Below are 14,656 nucleotides of genomic sequence, written 5' to 3'. Positions count from 1 at the left end.
ATAGAGAGAACCAGGACTCCACCCCGAGGGCCTGGACTGGGCACTGGGGTCCAGCTGGGGGCATCCGAGAGCCATGGGTCCCCTTCCCACGCCCCACCCCCGCGCGGCCCGCCAGCCCCGCCCCGCGGGCCCCAAGTGCCCCGACACTGCCCGCGGCCAGCAGCCCTTCCGCCTCACAGCCTCGCCGCGGAGCGGGACGGGCGCGGGCCATGCTGCGGACAGCAGGGAAGGAGCTTGCCCTGGTAAGGGGACCGGAGGCCTTGGGACCCCACATACCTGGAGACCCCCAGGTTCAGAAACTCTAGGTGCCCGCCCCCGAGACCCTATCTCTCAGCAGACTGGACGCTTCAGATTCGCCCGGGATTCCCTACCTCGGGCCTCTTGTCCTCCGACTCAGTGGTTCCTCTTAGGGCTGGAGGAGAGGGGGCCAGCAACAGACTCAGTGACACTGGACCCTGGGACCTCCCCAAATGCCAGCCCATCCTCCCAGGACCGGGGAGGAGGGTGCGAGCATCGTCGAGGGGACTTCCCTAGCCCGAGTCTTACTCCGGGAAGGCCTGGCCTGAGTCCCCGTGGGAGAGGGGGGCCTAGGGTCCGGGACCCGACCCCCAGCGGCGCCCTGAACTTCCGCGCCCTGCGGGTCCAGGCGCCGCTGCAGGACTGGGGTGAGGAGACTGAGGACGGTGCGGTGTACAGTGTCTCCCTACGGCGGCAGCACAGTCAGCGCCTGAGACCGAGGGAAGGTCCTGGGGAGAGCCAGGTGAGAAGGGGATTGAAGGGCGCGGCGGGGCAGAAGACTTGCAGGTGAGGGCGGGGTGGAGTAGAGAGGCTAGGAGGTTGGGAGTCGAGGGCGGAGTGGAGGGCAGGAGCTGGGGCTCGAGGGGAAGGCGGGGCTTAGGGGTAGCCAGGTAAGATGGGCGTCCAGGTGAGTGGAGTAGGTGAGTGAGGTGCAGTCAGGTCAGGGCCCGGTTCGCGAGTGGGACCTGACGGCAGGAGCTAGGTAAGCCTGGTGAATGGGGCGGAGCTGGAGCGGGAGGGGTGGTCTTTAGAAGCTGCTGGGTGAGCGCTGGTGGGGCGGAAGGCGAGGACTCCGACAACCAGTGAAGCGTAGCTGGAGAGCTGAGAACAGCCTGGGGGCGGGGAGGGGGTTAGGGAGTGTGCGTGGTGGGGAATGAGCGGCGGCAGAGGGCGGGGACTGGGAGGACTATGGTGTCCAGGCCATTTGTGCGTAGTGCAGAATAATAAATCCAGGGGCCAGACTCAAAGAAATGGGCAGGATGAGATGCAACAGTTCTGCTAGCAATGGGTGTGATTAGAGAAGAGGTGGTGGGGGCTACTCCTCAGGTCAGTGCTGCTCCCTGCCTCACAGGTCCCCCGCCCCAATGCCAGCACCTTCCTCCATTACCGCACAAGCAAGGTGCGAGTGCTGAGAGCCGCGCATCTGGAGCGGCTGGTGTGGGAGTTGGTGTCTGTAGATCGTGAGCAGGACCCGAGCTTCGTGCCTGCCTTCCTGGCCACCCACCAGGCCTTTGTGCCCACTGCTCGCGTTCTGGGCCTTCTCCTGCCACCACCACCGCCGCCCCTGCCGCCCTGGTCAGTACCCATGGCAAAACCTCCAAGCTCCCACCCCAGACCCTCGCCTGGGCCTTCCCTCATTTCTAGAATCAGGAAATCCCTCAAATTCAGAACGCTTCTCCTAAACCCTCCCCTTCCCTGCCTCCCTTCCTCACTTGGTTGGGGGGCTCCTTCCAGGGTAGAGATGAAGAAGACAGAGGGTCAAGATCTGAGCTTCAACAAGAATTTGAGGTTGGTTTCCCATGGAGTAGCAGCAGAGGGTCCTAGAGGTCAAAGGTTGGACCTGAAGTTGGGGGTGGGGGGCTGCAGAACTCCCAGGGAGCCTCTGAGACCCTGCTGTTCTGACTAGGGCTGTGGTATCAGTGCTGGGCTCCTGGCTACGGGACCATCCTCAGGACTTCTGGGACCCCCCTGCCCACTCGGACCTGGGCAGTGTCTGTACCTTTCTGGGTTGGGCTGCCCCATTTGGAGCCGAGGCCCTGGAAGCAGAGAAGCTTTTGGGAGATTTCCTAGAGGAGGCTGAGCAAGAGCAGGAAGAAGAGGAGCAGCCCCAGGCTTCTGCAGGTGAGGCACTTAAGGAACTGATAGTGCTGAGTGGGCCTTTCCTGTTTGCTCCCTCACCCAGGGAACTCCTCCCCTCAGGGAGCTGCAGATCTTGCACAAGTTTCTTAATCCTGTTTGAGCCTCAGTTTTCTCACCTGTGGAATGGGGAGACTGACCCCTTGTCTAACATATTGGCAATTATCTAACACCTCCCTCCCCCCTCTATCCTAACTGCAAAGATACTCTGTCATTGGATGCAGATGCCCTGCGTTTTTCTTCTTTTTTTTAGAAAAGAATATGTGCCTTTTGAAAAGTTACTTTATTAAAAACATTTTTTAATCCTTACCCGAGGACATGATCACTTTAGAGAGAGGGAAATGGCATTGATGTGAAAGAGGCTGCCTCTCACAGGGACCCTGATCGGGAACCAAACCTGCAACCTAGGCATGTGCTCTGACCAGGAGTCAAACCTTAGACCAGCTGAGCCACCAGGCCAGAGCTTGTCTGATTGTTTATAGAAAAACCTGCCAACCTCTGTTGTAGAGAGTTTTGGGGGCAGAGAAAAATATCCACATACTTCGTTCAGGTCTTTGTTCAGTCGTCACCTCCTCAGACATGCTTTCTCTGATCCCTTCCCAACACATATGTTCTCCCTTTCTGTGTCCTTTTAGCCTGCCTTATATTTCTGCGTAGCACTCATTAGTTCTGTCCCCAGGGGCGGGAACAATGCATATTCATTGACTGAATAATTGTGTCCTGTTTATAAAGGATCATCTTTCACCATCTGTGTTCCATCTGATCCCTATCACAAAAGCATCTATATCCCTAATCCTCATCCTTCAATATATTGTATCCCTCCATCTTCCCTCACAGTTATTGTCTTTCTTCCTCTGCCTTCAAGATTTCACCAGCTGATTCCAAGTCATTAGAACTGTACAATCCAATGCAGTAGCCACTAGCCCCAGGTGGTATTGAAAGTAAACTTAATTCTGTTAAAAATAAGCATTCAGCCGTGGCTCAGTGGATTGAGTGCCAGCCTGTGAACCAAAGGGTCTCCTGTTCAATTCCCAGTCAGGGCACATGCCTGGGTTGCGGGCCAGGTGCCCAGTAGGGGGTATACAAGAAGCAACCACACATTGATACTTCTCTCTCTCTCTTCCTCCCTTCCCCTCTGTCTAAGAATAAATAAATAAAACCTTAAGAACAAACAAACAAACATTCAGCCCTGGCTGGTGTGGCTCACTGGTGTGATTCCTGGTCAGGGCACATGCCTGGGTTGCAGGCAGATCCATGTGTTTCTCACACGCTGATGTTTCTCTCCCTTTCTCCCTCCCTTCCTCCTCTCTAAAAGTAAGTAAATACAATCTTTAAAGAAATAAAATAAAATAAATTCAGTTCTTCGGTTGCACTAGCCACATTTCTAGAGCTCCGCAGGCGCATCAGACAGCACAGGTAGGATATACCTTCACCATTACAGAAAACTCTTGAAAGTGTTGCCCTAAGCTATGAGTTCTTGAGGTCAGAGGAGAAAATGAACATTTATTAAATACCTACTGTGTGCTAGGCTCTGGGAACCTAACATCTTTATTTTGGGGTAACTTTTGACTATAGAAAATTTCAGACATACACAAAAGTAGAATAGTATAAGAACACTCAAACATCCATCACTCACTCACCTTCAATGATGATCAGTTAGACCAAAAAAAAAAAAATGTCCAGGATGATTCAAAGGCAAATCCCAGACTTCTATCACTTCACACATCAATACTTTCTTTGGTTTACTCCTCTAATTGACAAGGACTTTAAAAAATATATAACTTTCATGCCCACAATCATTTCCAACAAAATCAGCAAGAGTTATTAATATCAAAAATACCCAGTCTGTAGTCAAATGCCCTATGGTCCCTAAATTATCTTTTTTACAGTTGTTCCTTTGAAACACAAAGATCCAATTAAGGTATTCTGTTTTTTTTCCTGGGTCCCTTTTATTCTGCAACATTCCACCTTTGCCTTTCGTTTAATGCCAGTAGGGGGAAAATGGCATTAAATGTCTCACAGTGCTCATTTGTCCTGAGCAATGTCTCACATTCTTCTTCATTTGCCCACTTGCTTTCTCATGGTCACATGTGATATGTACCTCTACCCCCATATTTACTGTAAGACCTGAAGGTTTAATTAGATATAGGTGTAATTTTTTTCCCCAATGCCACTCTTTGAAACTATTACTCTTCAGTGTCACCTGTCCTAATTTGAAATGAAAGAAAAATAATCAAGCAGATTTATACAGGTAGTTTTAAAATAATAATAAGATGTTGTAGCTGTAATACAAAGGAAAATAAAATGAAAGCAACTTACACAATAAACTATGCTCATTGCTGTGTTGGTGCTCAGGCATGCCTCACTAGGAGACATGGTGACATTTTGTCAGAGTACCATGGTGACTCTGGCTGGCACAAACACCTACTAATGCAGGGGAGGTTACCGGCGACACAGAAGCAGTGGCATAGATGTTGGTGACATCATTTTCCAAAATGCTGAACACCCATTGGAATTTCCAAACAAAACAAAGTTCGGAGTTTCACAGTCCCTGAATTCTTGGAGTCAAAATAATTAGTGTTTATGAGGAAGACATTTGGGTGTTAGGTGCTGATTACTGTAAACAGGATTTTCAGGACACAAATGAATGAAAAAAGAAATAAATAAGACCAAAAAAAAAGAAAAATAGAATAAATTTTAAAAAGGAACAAAAACAAAAAGAAACAAGGACACAGATGTCTTAAAGGGACATTTGGAGGCTGGATGGCACAATTTATCAAAGTGTATGACAACCACCCCTTGCAGCAAGATTCCAACTTCTGAAGTGACCCCTACAGATGCCATCATTGAAAGCCACTACTGGTAATGTCATTCATGTTTGAATATTTTATAGCAGCTTGATATTCATGATCTCATTTGATTTTTATTTTTTAAAAGATTCTATTTATTTTTAGAGAGAGGAGAAGGGAGGGAGAAATAGAGGGAGAGAGATACCAATGTATGGTTGCCTCTCACATGGCCCCCACTGGGTACCTGACCCGCAACCCAGGCATGTACCCTGACTGGGAATCGAGCCAGTGACCCTTTGGTTCTCAGGCTGGTGCTCAATCCACTGAGCTACACCATTCAGGGCTTGTTTGATTTTTTAAAAAGAAATGTGGATAAAGAAAACAAGGCACAGAGAAGTTTAAAGGCTTGTTTTAGTTTGCACAGCAAGCCTGGTGCACAAGTTTGAATTTGAACTTGGCATTTTCAGACAATGACTTTCCTTTAATCACAAAGTCATATGAACTCTCATGAAAAGAAAAGGGTAGAAGATCTTATCCTAATAAAGTCTCAAAGTCATAAAGCTATTTTATTTTTTAATATAATAATGTCTTACTGTTATTTTTAATCTGTTGATTTTAGAGAGAGGGAGAGAGAAATATCGATTTGTAGTTCCACTTATTTATGCATTCATTGGATGATCCTTGTGTGTGCCCCCAACCTTCCTGGGCAGGAGATGCTGTTTTAACCAACTGACCTATCAGGCCAGAGTCATAAGGCTCTGTTTTCTGTGCTAGTCTTTGAGCACCTGGCTTCGAATTCCTGCCCTGTAAATACTGAGGTGACTTAGGGCAGATTGTTCCTGCCTCAGCTTCTCCACCTGTAGAAGGAGGTAATAGGACCTGGCTCACTAGTAAGTGTGCTGAATCTCGGACTTAACCCACGCTCGGTGCCCCGTGAACGTCACTGTTGCTCTGAGGCCCTCACAAACAAGCAGGGAGGTCTCCATTTCACAGATGAGGAAAATGAGGCTCAGAAGCACTAAGGGACTTGCCCTAGGTCACACAGCCAGTCCTGGATTCACTTTCCAACCCCCTCTAATGTTCCCTCAGGACCTCCTGGAACTGCCGGGACCCTTGATCCAGACTCCCCTGAAGGCTACTTAGAAGAGGAGGAAGGGCTGGTACAAGAAGGCCCTGAGCTCCTGGACTTCAGTGTAGACAAAGTGGCTGAGCAGTTGACTCTGATGGACGTGGTGAGGATGCTGGAGGGGGTGCGGATGCGGGGCAGGTCCCCCCAGCACAGATCCTAATCTCACAACCCTCCACCCCCCTCTATCAGGAGCTCTTCTCCCGGGTGCGGCCCTGGGAGTGCCTGGGTTCCGTGTGGTCCCAGCGGGACCGACCAGGGGCCGCGGGCACTGCCCCTACTGTGCGCGCCACTGTGACCCAGTTCAACGTGGTGACCGGCTGCGTGCTAGGCTCCGTGCTCGGGGTGCCAGGCCTCGCCACCCCTCAGAGGGCTCAGAGGCTGGAGAAGTGGATCCGCATTGCCCAGGTGCATGTTGTGGGGGAGGGGGCCTGGGGGCGGGACATGGAGGCCCGCGAGGTGTTGGGAGAGAACAGGGGTGAGCAGAAGAATAAGGACTGGAGTCCGGCAATGCGGACAGCGTTGAGATGGAGGGCGCCAAGGGGAAAGTCTAGGAGAAAGCTGTGCCAGGCTGGGGTCGGGGCGGCCAAGGGACCCTGGGTGGGTCTTAGGGTAAGAGGAAGGGATAGCGGTTGGCGGGGCGGGAATGGGATTGGAGGAGGAACCAAAGCCCAGAGAAGGGGGCAGGGGTCCCGAAAATGAGTGGTTAGAGGAGGAGCAGGAACCTGAGGAGAGTGGAGAAGCGGCAAGAAAGAGGGGAACCTGGCCCCGAGACTTGGCTTCCGGTTTTGGGTCCAGGAGAGGTGCTGTGGGCGCGGGTAGTGCCCAGGGGGGAGTGAGAATGGGGACGCGAGTAGTCGAGAGCAGAAGCAGAGGAAGCGAGGCAGCTGGGGGAGGGCCTGGGGCTGCAGGCTGGGAGAGGGAGGAGATCCTGGAGGAGAAACACAGTCTCGGTAGCTTGTCAGGTGTGGGGCCAGCAGTCAGGAGATCATGGAAGGAGGTTTATACCTGGTTGGCTTGGGGTCTGACCAGCGCCCCCGCCCTGCCCCCTAGCGCTGCAGGGAACTGCGGAACTTCTCCTCCCTGCGCGCCATCCTGTCCGCCCTGCAGTCTAACCCCATATATCGGCTCAAGAGCTGCTGGGGCGCGGTGGGCAGGTGAGCAAGGATGAGGAGAGGAGCTGGGGCGAGACTTCCTCCCTACCCAGTCCCAGCCCTGACCCTCCCAACCACCGACCCCTGACCCCTCTCCTGTCCCCTGCAGGGAACTGTTATCCACTTTCAGGAAACTTTCACAGATTTTCTCGGATGAGAACAACCATCTCAGCAGCAGAGAGATTCTTTCCCAGGTACAGAGGCCCGGGAAGGGGGCCCCCGGGGCGGGGCAAGGCACAGGTTGTCCTTGTCCTAACATTGGGCGTCCTTTCCCTACACTGCAGGAGTGACCTTGCCCTTGTGTGTGGGCAGCCACACACAACGTGTGCGCACACGTTTTTACTGCCTCTGCTGCCCTCACCATAGCTCACATTTGGTAACTGCCTTATTTATTCAGTCAACAAATACCAGAAGTTACAAGAAAAAGGTTGCTTAAGGCTAGAATTATAGCAAAGAGTGGAACAAAAAATTGAGTGAGGGACTTGACTTTAATAAGCAAAACTAAAAAGCGAGTGCCCACAGATCAGACTTATTGTAGGCAAGACGGCAGTTCTAAATGCGGCCAGGTGCCGGTGTCTAGGGTGAGCCCAGAGCGCAGAGAGCATTCTTCACGTTCACTTCCTGCAGGTCTGTGCCCAAATGTGCCCCTGGGAGATGCCCTCCATGCACCTCCCCAGCATCTCCACCTGCCTTTGTGGTTCTTTTCTCCAAGTGTCCTTAATTACATGCTCCGTCTGGTCGTTGCTCTCCCTCCCTAATGTCTGCTCCATGAGTCCAGCGTCTTTGTCTGTTTTGCTCACTGCTGCTTCCCCAGGGCTCAGAACAGTGCCTGGCTCAGAGCTGGCACTCAACAGATATCTGAGTGAATGAATAGCTCACATAGGGATGATTTCAAGGATGAGCTCAAGGAAAAAGGAGCTCTGCATTAAGCACCTACTGTATAGCAGGCACCCTGCCAGGAGTCTTGGCCATGAACCAGAGAGACACAGTTCCCACCCTGGGGAGACTCAGGCTCCAGACAGGGAGACACACAGGACAATAATAACTGCCCCAGCAATGCTATCATTAATCACCAGGCAGAGCAACGCTATGAAGGCAAGGGTCAGGGCATTCCCAGGGGACTGCCTGAGGGCCTGTTCCATCAAGCCTGGGACAAGGATTCTCAACTGTGTTGAGGCTGTCCCTGGGGACCATGGTACCCACAAGCCCTACCTCTGGTCACCCACTGGGGCTTGCCTTCTGCTGCTTTTCTCCTCCCTCCCTCCCTCCCCCTATTCACTTTCCTTTGAGTATGGCCTTTGCAACTGGTTTGTGATGGCTAAAAGCAAAATGGGTGTGTATTGAGTATCTTCCCTGAAGGAGAGGTCCAAGAGACCCCAGGGTTGCTCAGGGCTTCCCCTGTCCCCAGGAGGAGACCACTGAGGGACCCCAAGAGGAGGATACTCCCCCAGGAAGCCTGCCTTCAGTGAGTGATGGTTGTTTGGGGTGGGGGACAGGTGGGACTCTCATGGAAGGGGATGGAGCTTCATGGGGTCAGTGATGGCTGAGAATGACTGGAGCTCTGGGTGCCACAGAAACTGCCTCCAGGTCCAGTCCCCTACCTTGGCACCTTTCTCACGGACCTGGTTATGCTCGACACAGCCCTGCCGGACATACTAGAGGTGTGACTCCTGACTCTTGACCCAGCACCACTTGCCCTCAGCACAGTGGGCCTCCTGACATCCCACCCTAGACCCTACCTGCACTCCCGACCCCAGCCCCCTTAGTGCAGTGGGGCTTCTGACATTCCAACCCCTAACCTTGACCCTCAATCATTCCTTGACCCCGGAGACTCCAGTTCAGATAAAGTTTGCCCCCAGGGGGATCTCATCAACTTTGAGAAGAGGAGGAAGGTGAGTGGGCACTGGGGTGGGTGTGGGAGGGATCAGGGTGGGTTAGGGCAGGGGTGAGGTCTCAGAAGCCATACCCTCAGGAGTGGGAGATCCTGGCCCGAATCCAGCAGCTACAGAAGCGTTGTCGGAGCTACTGCCTGAGCCCATGCCCACCTGTCCTAGCTGCTCTGCGTGCCCAGCGCCAGCTCAGTGAAGAACAGAGGTGACCCTGTGGCCTGGCCCAGCCCCACCTCACTGACCCTGGATCACACACTGGATTCACCTAAGATCCCCTTCTTGAGCCCTAACCCCCAAACTGTGACCTTGCATTATCTCCAGCTCAATTAGGGGCCCCAAATGACCTCTGACCTCAAATTTGACTCCATCTAACTTTCTGACTTCAACCTTTAATGTACAGCTGGTTATTCAACCATCTCATCTGTACTCTTCCCACCCTCTGACCCTGACCTGTAACCCATTTGTGACCCCACCATCTGACACTCTGAGCCCAATCATTGACCCCCAATTTGGAGTAACTGACCCTGACTTTGATGTATATTTGACCATCCAATTCAACTATCCCAATTACTTCCTTTCATTCTATTGAATCTATGACACTAACTATTGACCCCAGTGATTATCTGACCTTGAATTCTATTCTTGATCCAATTTGACTCTTCAGTCCCACCCTATAAATCCCTGTGTGACCTGTCAGCTAAGCCATCCCAACTCATCCCTAATAAGCCCCTATTACTTACTTTATGATCTCATTACTACTCTGACTCTTACATTTGGTGCCCAGCACTTGGCTTTTTCCCACAATGCCCAAACCCCAGATCCCAACTGATTTTAACTTTCATCTTCCAAATGTACCCCCACCTGTACCTTGATCCCTCAGCTACCGTGTCTCCCGTGTCATTGAGCCACCATCCGCCTCCTGTCCCAGCTCCCCACGTGTACGGCGACGAATCAGCCTCACCAAGCGTCTCAGTGCGTGAGTCTTGGCTGGAGGGTGGGGGGTGGGTTGTGTGTGAGGTGATATGGTCTGAGATGGGCAGGCTGCTCCTGGGGCTGAGTCTGGCCTTAGCCTCATTCCTTGTCCCCATCCTCAGGAAGTTGTCCCGAGAGAGAGGCTCATCCCCTGGTGGGAGTCCTGGGGACCCCTCATCCCCCACCTCCAGGTGAGTGTCCCTCTTAGTGAAGGAATTGTAGATGACAGGGTCAGAGGTTGAGGTAGCTATAGCACCTCAGGCTCTGTGTCTTTCCCAGTCTATCTCCAGGGTCTCCTCCATCCAGTCCTAGAATGAGGGACCCACCTCCTGGAAGTCCCCCGGCCTCTCCAGGGCCCCAGGGCCCCAGTACCAAGGTACCAGGACTGCCTGTGGAACTGTGGGCACCTAGGGCTCTGTGTGTGTGTGTGTGTGTGTGTGTGTGTGTGTGTGTAGTGTATGGGATTTTAAGGCCAGGCATGTACATAGGAGATTATACTCATGCTTGACTCAGCACTTGGGGTGTCTGTCCAAGGGACCATGCACATTTTTGTGGTCTTGACTGAGGAATCATCCCTCCATCTGGTTTGTGCTCAGATCTAGACCCACGTGTCCGCTTGCCAACAGGCACTCTGGGATGCAATCACACACTTTTGTGAGAATAAGCGTGTCATCAGGAATTTGCGTTCTTAGAGGGGAAATGTGGGCATGAATACTCACACATCTACAGGACTATGTGCAGCCCTGTTCATGGACCTGGACTTGTGTGTGTAAAACAACTGTGAGCATATGTATGTACCCACTGTTCTGTGTACACAGGATTTGTGTGTGCACATGGGTTTATCTTAATCAGTTGTATAAATTTGTGTAACAAGGAGTGAAGGTCTGTATGTGATGGAGTTGCATACATGTGGGCTTGTGTGTGTGTGCCCTAATTGTGTGTCCCCTGGCTCTGGGTGTGTACGGGCAAGTGCTGAATACATTAATGAGGAAGGGGCTTACTGCTCTGCCACTGCTCAGCTTCCACCCCCCACTGCCTACAGCTGCCCCTGGCCTTAACCCTAAGCTGTCCTCGAATCCCCGTAGTGGGGCAGCAGGGCTCAGAGGCCCGAGTCATCCGAGTCAGCATTGACAATGACCATGGGAACCTGTATCGGAGCATCCTGGTGAGGAACTGGGCCAGGGACCTGCTGGGGGCAGCCCTTCTCTTGGGAGTCAGAACGTCATGCCTCACCTTTCACTTGCTTTTCCCAGCTCACTAGTCAGGACAAGGCCCCCAGCGTGGTGCAGAGAGCCTTGCAGAAGCACAATGTGGCTGAGTCCTGGGCCCGTGACTACCAGCTCTTCCAAGTCCTTCCTGGGGACAGGGGTGAGCAGGGACAGCTTGGCTGGGGGACAGCTGAGCTATGAGGTGGCACAGGCACAGAGCAGGGATAAGAGGATGCAGGGTGGGGGTAAGAGCTAGTAAAATATTTGTTTTTCAGTTATATGGCTCATGTGGTTATCCTGGCTTTGTGGGAAATGAGACTGTCCAGGGTTAAATGAGAGGGACTGTAGAAAGTTGTTTGGGCTTAAATGTATAGGATCACGAGGTTGTTCAGGGTCAGTCTGGTGGGCTGTGAGACTGGGAGGGGGTCTGGGCTTCTCTCTGAGGGGAAATGAGTTTGTCCAGACTCAGCATGAGGACTCTGAAGTTATCTGAACTTGGCATGGGAGAAGGCCACAAGGTATTGAAATTCAGGTAGGGGAGCATGAGGTTGCTCAGTGTAAGAGGTTGTCTAGTTTTTTAAAGGGAGAGGCAAGAGGTTGCTATATTAGAGGATGTGACCTGAAGTAGGCTGGACATTAGGGAGGAATATGTGAGATTCAGGTTTCAGGGGCCCCAGGTTGTGCAGGCTAGAAGTGGGAAGTGGGCAGAAGTTATCCAAGTTCATGGTAAGAGCAGCATGAATGTGGCTGGGAACTGGGTGGGAGGGGAGGAAGGAAGTTGTTTGGGATGGATGGCCTGAGTTTATCCAAGCTTGTAGTATAGAGTGTGCAGACTTCAGGGGAAACGGCAGGAATTGCCCAGGTTCATGGTGGGGAGGGAACCTGAGGCTGTACAGGCTTCAAGTAGGCAGTTGTCCAGGTTCCCAATGAGAGGAGTATGAAGATGGCTTAGCACTGGCTGAAGAGACCCAAGGTTGTTCAGGCCCCAGGGTGAATGGCAGAAGGTGACCTAGGTCCCTTGTGGGAGAAGTATGAGGTTGTGCAGGCCTTTCATTATTCTGTCCACGCCTGGCCAGAGCTCCTGATTCCTGACAACGCCAACGTCTTCTATGCCATGAGTCCAGCCGCCACTGGAGACTTCATGCTGCGGCGGAGGGAGGAGGCCAGGCACACCCCAGTCTGCCCAACCTGAGTTGGCCCGTTGCTGCCTCCAGGACACAGGTCCCCATGTGGGGATCATGGAGTCACCCTGGGGGCAGTGAGGGCACTCCCATTCCCCAGTAGAGCCCACTGTGCTCCATACCCTGTCACCCTCTCCCCCAAGTTTATTGGTCCCCATCCATCTGACCCTCTTGGCACTGAATCCCTAATCCAAAGCCATCAGCTCACAGCATGGCTGGTGGAGAACTGCATGCTGGGGATCAGACCCTTCCCCAGAGAAATCTTGGTAACTGTTGGAACTGACAGAAGTAGAAGAAAACAGTGACCAAAATTATGAAACAGGAGTCAGTCTTTTTCGTTTGGTGCCTGTGCTTCATGTTCACTCTTCATTGAGATAAAAATGTAAAAGAAAAAACTAAGAGTCCTAAAAACGGGGTTGGATGAAGCATGACCAGACACTGGGAGATGGTGGCTGTCATGCACACAGGTTTCAGAACTCCCTCCCCAACACTTTTAGGGTGGTATGCTTCTTTTCTGCTGTGTATATGGGAGATGAAGAAGTGAATTCCAATGGAATCAGAGACAAATACCATTATCACCCATGAGTCAATAAGGGCTGTGGGGAGGAAAGGAGAAGCTGAGCTGTCTGTCAGTACTGGGGTAGGAAAAGACACAGGTGGAGAAGGCAGAGATGGAGTGAGCTGTAGGGCCACTGACAAGAGTCATAACAATAATAATAATATGCCCACTTATGAACTCTACTCTGTGCTGGACAATAACTAGGAGCTTTATATTTCACTGTATTAGTCAGGATTCTTTATGTTTCAAGTGGTCAAAAATCAAACTCAAATAGGCATGTGCAAAAAAGGAAATTAATAGCTTGTGTGATTGAAAAGTTCAGTGAATTCAGCTTCAGGTATAGCTGGATCCAGGGACTCAAAAGATGTCATCAGGATTTTGTTGCTGTCTCTTGGCTGTAATTTTGCTCTAAGAATAAAATTGCCCATTGTGCCCTCAGATCCAATCACCTTTGTGGTGATACCACCAGTGATTTTTACCTGGTCACCTAAATTTTTTTTAAACTTATTTCCGATATCCTTTGCAGCAAAATGTGGCATGTGACTAAGTGTTGGACAATGAAATGTAAAGGGAATGAATATGGGCAAATGCTAGGTTTTGTCCTTAAAGACAAGGGATAGTTCTCCTCTTTCTCCTTTTCTGCCTCCTACTGTTTAGAGTGAATCATTTTTCGGGTACCACACCTCCTCAGGCATGTACCTCTGCGGGCTGTTTACCCCAAGTTAAACCAAGCCCAAGTGAATGGCTTTTATGGCCTGTTCTATAATTGCTTTCCACGTTATTAAAAGAACTGCATACTCCTTGTAAAATAAAATCCCAAGCATACAAATGTAAACAGTAATTTTTTTTTTAAAGGGTGCCGTGTGGCTAACGGGCACTTTTTTTTAAAGATTTTATTTATTTATTTATTTTTTAGAGAGGGGAGGGAGAGAGAGAGAGAGAGAGAGAAACATCAATGTGTGGTTGCTGGGGGTCATGGCCTGCAACCCAGGCATGTACCCTGGCTGGGACTCGAACCTGCGACACTTTGTTTTTGTTTTTGTTTTTGTTTTTAATTTTTTAAATACTTTATTTATTTATTTTTGGGGGAGGGAAGGAAGGGGGAGAGAGAGAGAGAGGGAGAGAGAGAGAAACATCAATGTGCGGTTGCTGGGGGTTATGGCCTGCAACCCAGGAATGTACCCTAGCTGGGAATCGAACCTGGGACACTTTGGTTCCCAGCCCGCGCTCAATCCACTGAGCTACGCCAGCCAGGGCTAAACCTGCGACACTTCGGTTCGCAGCCCGCGCTCAATCCACTGAGCTACGCCAGCCAGGGCTAAACAGTAATTTTTTTCAAAAAAAAATTTTCACAAAATCTCACACTCCAGAATATATGTAATTTTACAAATACAGGATCGATTACGATTATTATTTATTTCTACCCAGACTGGGTAGGGATGTTGATTAACACGATAATATCTGTAGCTTACATTTTTGAAATGTTTGCCATATGCCAAGCCAAATTTTACAGACGAGAAAGCTGAAGCTCAGATAAGGCAGGTCACCTGTCCAGGGTTACACAGCAAGAAAGTGTTTCTGACGCAGGAACCAGAGCTGTTCTCGTCCACGAGGGGCAGCGGGG

At 51.0% G+C, this 14,656-nt stretch overlaps 1 protein-coding gene across 2 annotated transcripts; it reads left to right on the top strand.

Annotated features, from left to right (window-relative positions):
- The first annotated feature begins 136 nt into the window (after window positions 1-136).
- On the top strand, window positions 137-13,844 carry RGL3 (ral guanine nucleotide dissociation stimulator like 3). 2 transcript variants are annotated; one of them, XM_045852808.1, is made up of 19 exons: window positions 137-242; window positions 647-760; window positions 1,370-1,593; window positions 1,753-1,806; window positions 1,925-2,139; window positions 6,033-6,175; window positions 6,262-6,477; window positions 7,123-7,226; window positions 7,333-7,417; window positions 8,632-8,688; window positions 8,798-8,884; window positions 9,083-9,115; window positions 9,196-9,317; window positions 9,993-10,088; window positions 10,207-10,275; window positions 10,364-10,460; window positions 11,127-11,249; window positions 11,338-11,452; window positions 12,369-13,844. In XM_045852808.1, the coding sequence occupies exons 1-19, from the start codon at window positions 210-212 to the stop codon at window positions 12,482-12,484; spliced, it is 2,103 nt and encodes a 700-aa protein (XP_045708764.1). In that variant the 5' UTR covers window positions 137-209; the 3' UTR covers window positions 12,485-13,844. The 2 variants fall into 2 exon arrangements, with proteins under 2 accessions (XP_045708764.1, XP_045708765.1); XM_045852809.1 differs by lacking the exons at window positions 137-242; window positions 647-760 and adding an exon at window positions 890-1,000.
- Window positions 13,845-14,656: the final 812 nt, after the last annotated feature.

The sequence above is a fragment of the Phyllostomus hastatus genome, unplaced genomic scaffold (genome assembly GCF_019186645.2).
Source record: "Phyllostomus hastatus isolate PE091 unplaced genomic scaffold, TTU_PhHast_1.1 phas_contig_98, whole genome shotgun sequence".
Taxonomy (NCBI): domain Eukaryota; kingdom Metazoa; phylum Chordata; class Mammalia; order Chiroptera; family Phyllostomidae; genus Phyllostomus; species Phyllostomus hastatus.
Note: the sequence above shows the minus strand (reverse complement) of the source record. Positions and strands in the feature narration are given on the sequence as shown.

Coding starts and splice junctions, on each gene's coding strand:
- RGL3 (XM_045852808.1), top strand. CDS start 210: ATGCTGCGGACAGCAGGGAAGGAGCTTGCCCTG. Junction 7,418..8,631: donor GCAGAGAGATTCTTTCCCAG/GTACAGAGGCCC, acceptor CCCTGTCCCCAG/GAGGAGACCACTGAGGGACC. Junction 9,318..9,992: donor CAGCTCAGTGAAGAACAGAG/GTGACCCTGTGG, acceptor TTGATCCCTCAG/CTACCGTGTCTCCCGTGTCA.